This window comes from Lipotes vexillifer, unplaced genomic scaffold (assembly GCF_000442215.2).
Source record: "Lipotes vexillifer unplaced genomic scaffold, Lipotes_vexillifer_v1.1 scaffold70, whole genome shotgun sequence".
NCBI classification, from domain to species: domain Eukaryota; kingdom Metazoa; phylum Chordata; class Mammalia; order Artiodactyla; family Lipotidae; genus Lipotes; species Lipotes vexillifer.
The window spans coordinates 831,666-835,859 of record NW_006789896.1 but is presented as its reverse complement, the minus strand read 5'-3'; the positions used below and the strand labels follow the sequence as shown (position 1 = coordinate 835,859).

The 4,194-nt window shown below is 38.8% G+C and overlaps 1 protein-coding gene across 3 annotated transcripts in view; it reads left to right on the top strand.

The window, feature by feature from the left end:
* The window catches only part of ZFP1 (ZFP1 zinc finger protein), a 34,682-nt gene extending 30,990 nt beyond the window's left edge, over window positions 1–3,692 (top strand). The window contains exons 3-4 of one of the 3 annotated variants that reach the window (XM_007462936.1): window positions 745–871; window positions 2,499–3,607. In XM_007462936.1, the coding sequence (XP_007462998.1) occupies window positions 745–871; window positions 2,499–3,580 (1,209 nt within the window). In that variant the 3' untranslated portion in view covers window positions 3,581–3,607. Of the gene's footprint in view, window positions 1–720; window positions 872–2,498 lie in introns of those variants that run through there. The other 2 variants (XM_007462935.1, XM_007462937.1) reach the window with 2 other exon arrangements.
* The last annotated feature ends 502 nt before the right edge of the window (window positions 3,693–4,194 follow it).

Genomic DNA, 4,194 nt, shown 5'->3' with positions numbered 1-4,194 from the left:
CCGGGGCATGAACCCGTGTCCCGTGCATCGGCAGGCGGACTCTCAACCACTGCGCCACCAGGGAAGCCCTCCTCTGCCCATTTTTTAATCGGATTGGGTTTTATTTTTTTCTTTGCTATATATTAACCCCTTAGCAGATACATGATTTGCAGATATTTTGTCCCATTTGGTAGGTTTTGCCTTTTCATTGTGTTGATTGTTTCCTTTGCTGTGCAAAATCTTTTTAGTTTGATGTAGTCTCACTTGTTTGTTTTTGCTTTTCTACCCTTTTTATGGCTTGGATATGGTAGAGAGATCTTTATTTATGCCTGATATTTTATCTTATAACTGGAATTTCATCTTCTGCCTTTAAATATTCAAAGCTTTAATTAACTCTTTAATATTGTCTAGTTTGAGACCACAAAAATAATACCTATATGAGCATGATCACTAACTGGTAACATTAAATACTGCGTAATAATGTTTATGTAACTGTCTTCATATGTACATCTTCAGAGGAGAAACAGTGTTGTAGTAATCTTAAATACCTGCTTAATATGACAGCACCAGAGATATAGGGGAATCTGAATAAATGCTTTAACTATAAAAATATTTTTTGGAGACATGACAAAACAGTTGGTATCACATGTAAGTTTTTTTAAATGAATGATTCTTTTACAACATGGTAAGAGTAAGTTTTCATATGTCCTTCCTGCATCACCAAATGCTGATCATTTCAGAATGAATAGCAATATGCCATTTCAGGGATCAGTGTCATTTACGGATGTGACTGTGGACTTCACCCAGGAGGAATGGGAGCAACTGGACCCCTCCCAGAGGATCCTCTACATGGACGTGATGCTGGAGAATTACAGCAACTTACTATCAGTGGGTAAGGACAGCTTTCAGGTGTAGTTCGTAGTTCAATGTTGCCTAGTAGTGTTTAGGTCCTTTCTCAGTTACCAAAAATTATAAGCTTCTGAATTGCTAAATGGTTTTGGTGTCAAGCTTCATGTATTAAAGCTGAGAGAGTGCAGACTCTGAAGTTCTACCTTCTTTATTTTCAGGCTTTCTGAAGTCCAAGCAGTTAGGAGCTGTGTTCCATTATCAAGTTCTCTGATATTATCAAACCAGATTTTCATGTTGGATCAGTGAGAAGAGTTATGGATACCAAAGTTAGAATTTCCAGTTCACAACTTTCTAGGGAAGATGTGGAAGGTCGGAAGGAGAATCAGATAGAAGCCAGTGGAAGTAATATCCTAGAGATTATGAATGGGTTGGTATCTTTGAAATATTTTTTAGGAATCTATTTTTCAAATCCCTAAACCTTTAGAGGTAGCTGAGAACAGATGACTTGTGCACCTCATATCCTGAGTCATACCTCCAAATATCAGTCTCTTGCTGCTTAACATTTTTCCTGTTTTTAATTTCTATAGCTATTCACCTCTCACACTCAAGCCTTGATTCTTGCCTAACATGTTTTAAACCTTTGTTCTGTGATTAGTTCCTCTTTCATTAGTATTCTCACTTAGCCAGAATGGTGACTTCTATATTTTAGGTCATGGGAATTGGTTTAGCAGCTTCAAGGAAAATACAAACTTTTCAATACAAGAGTGACACAAATGGCAGCAGGATCACAAGAGTCAGGAATAACCAGTAATACAGAGATCAGAGTAAAGGTTCTTAAAGCATAGCTTGAGGCCGGGTAAATTTGATCCTTAAGAGTCCTTCAAATAAAAGCAGGGACGAGATTGGTTTGAGGAAGAAATTAAACACATGAAAAGGAGAAATACGGGATACAGTGATGGAAACACTTTCTCTCTCCAACAACTTTGATAGAAAAAGTAGTGCAACCCGCAGTAGCAGTGAGCAATTCTGTCAAAAATATCTTAGATCCATTTTATATTTCCTACAGAATCTATGAATTTCTGGATTTTGCCTTGCACTTGGAAAAGTCCTACTTGGGAGATTTGGAGCTCTGCATAGGGTTCTCTCTGCAAACCTGTGAGAAAGTTTGCCTTTAGGACGTTATTGGTGCAGATGAAAGAAGGAGAGAAAAGGGGAAGGAGCCTCGAGCATGTAGGTGAGGTGGCCATCCGACCACAGTAATTCAGAGTCTCAGTGTTGGCTGCTCAACTGAGATCTGCCTGGGTTCTTTCCCTTAACATCTCCTTATTTTCTTGGTCTGTACCAACTGGTGTCCTTGAGGACACCAAATAGCCTTTGTCTCTGGAATTGCCAGCCTTCTTACATCATTTGTTTTTATTTATTTCCCTTCACCCACTTTTAAGGCCGTTTTGTAATCTGGCAGTGCTATTTGTGTCCATTTTGCCACAGGCTTTGTCTTTTTCTTTCAGAGTTTAAGAGCTAGGAGCACTTGGAACTGGGGACTTTTTTATACTGGAAGACTGGGTCCCAAACTAAAGAGGTAGCCCTACAATGGAACCTTTGTGGAGTCTTCACATTCTGTAACATTGTGGTGAAAGGGTTGACAGAGTATTTCATGTGCTCTTTCCTAGAGGTATGGAAGGCTGATGACCAGATGGAGAGGGACCACAGGAACCCAGATGAGCAGGCAAGGCCATTTATAATCTTTAAGAACCAAACCTCAATTGAAGAAAGAGATAATCTCTTTGGAAAAACATTTAATCTTAGCACAGACTTTGTTTCTTTAAGACAAGTACCCTATAAATATGACTTATATGAAAAAACTTTGAGATATAATTCAGACTTACTTACTAGCGATAGAAGCTATATAAGAAAGAAAGATGAAGACTGTAATGGATTTGGAAAAGCACTCCTCTATCTGAAGCAAGAGAAAACCCATACTGGAGTGGAATACTCTGAATATAATAGAAGTGGAAAAGCCTTCAGCCATAAAGAAGGCATTTTTAAACACCAGAAAATCAGAAATTTGGTGCAACCTTTTATCTGTAATTATTGTGACAAGGCGTTCTCATTTAAATCACTCCTGATTAGTCATAAGAGAATACATACTGGAGAAAAACCTTATGAATGTAATGTGTGTAAGAAAACCTTCTCCCATAAAGCAAACCTCATTAAACATCAGAGAATCCATACTGGGGAGAAACCCTTTGAATGTCTTGAATGTGGAAAAGCTTTCACCCACCAGTCAAACCTCATTGTACACCAGCGAGCACATATGGAGAAGAAGCCCTACGAATGCAGTGAATGTGGCAAGACCTTTGCCCAGAAATTTGAACTTACTACACACCAGAGAATTCATACCGGAGAACGACCCTATGAGTGTAATGAATGCGCCAAAACCTTCTTCAAGAAATCAAACCTCATTATACACCAGAAAATTCACACAGGGGAGAAACGCTATGAGTGCAGTGAATGTGGAAAATCCTTTATCCAGAACTCACAACTCATTATACATATGAGAACTCATACCGGAGAAAAGCCCTATGAATGTACTGAATGCGGCAAAACATTCAGCCAGAGGTCAACTCTTAGATTACATTTGCGAATCCACACAGGAGAGAAACCATATGAGTGTTCTGAATGTGGGAAGGCCTTCAGCAGGAAGTCCCGACTCAGTGTCCATCAGAGGGTTCATACCGGGGATAAACCCTGAGACTGCAGCCAGGTTGTACTGTGAGAACCCTTCCAATAGGGAGAAACCTCGCGAAGGTGCTGAAGGAACATGGGAACTCATACTGAGATACAATCTCTCAACTCAAAAGTGTGTAAAAATGAGGTCCCCTAGGAACAATATTGTACTGATAGTTAGGTATATGATACCCAACTAAAGAATACATATCAGAATATATCCAATTGTAAATAGATGTACTTGGCTGTATTACAGTGAGTTTTTTAAAATCTTGAATAATTCATTCAATAATGAAATATTCTGGGCAGCAAGCAGCATAAAGGAGCTAGAGACAGTACCCTAGGAATTCAGTGGTTATGCGCGAGAAAATGCCACAAAAAAACCCCTATATTTTAGATCTGCACATGTAAATTTAACAGACACTAAGAGTTTGGAATTCTTGTCTGGATAATCAAATTAGGACACATCAAACATGATTTTCCATACTGAACATGTGTTTTTCAGTACCTTTACAATCCTGTCTGCATTCCAAATGAAACACATAACAGATTTTCGTAGCATGTAGCATATGTTTTCTCCTCCTCCTTGCTGGCATATATAAGTTGGTATGACCATTGTTATTGAGCTGCCTCTTCAGT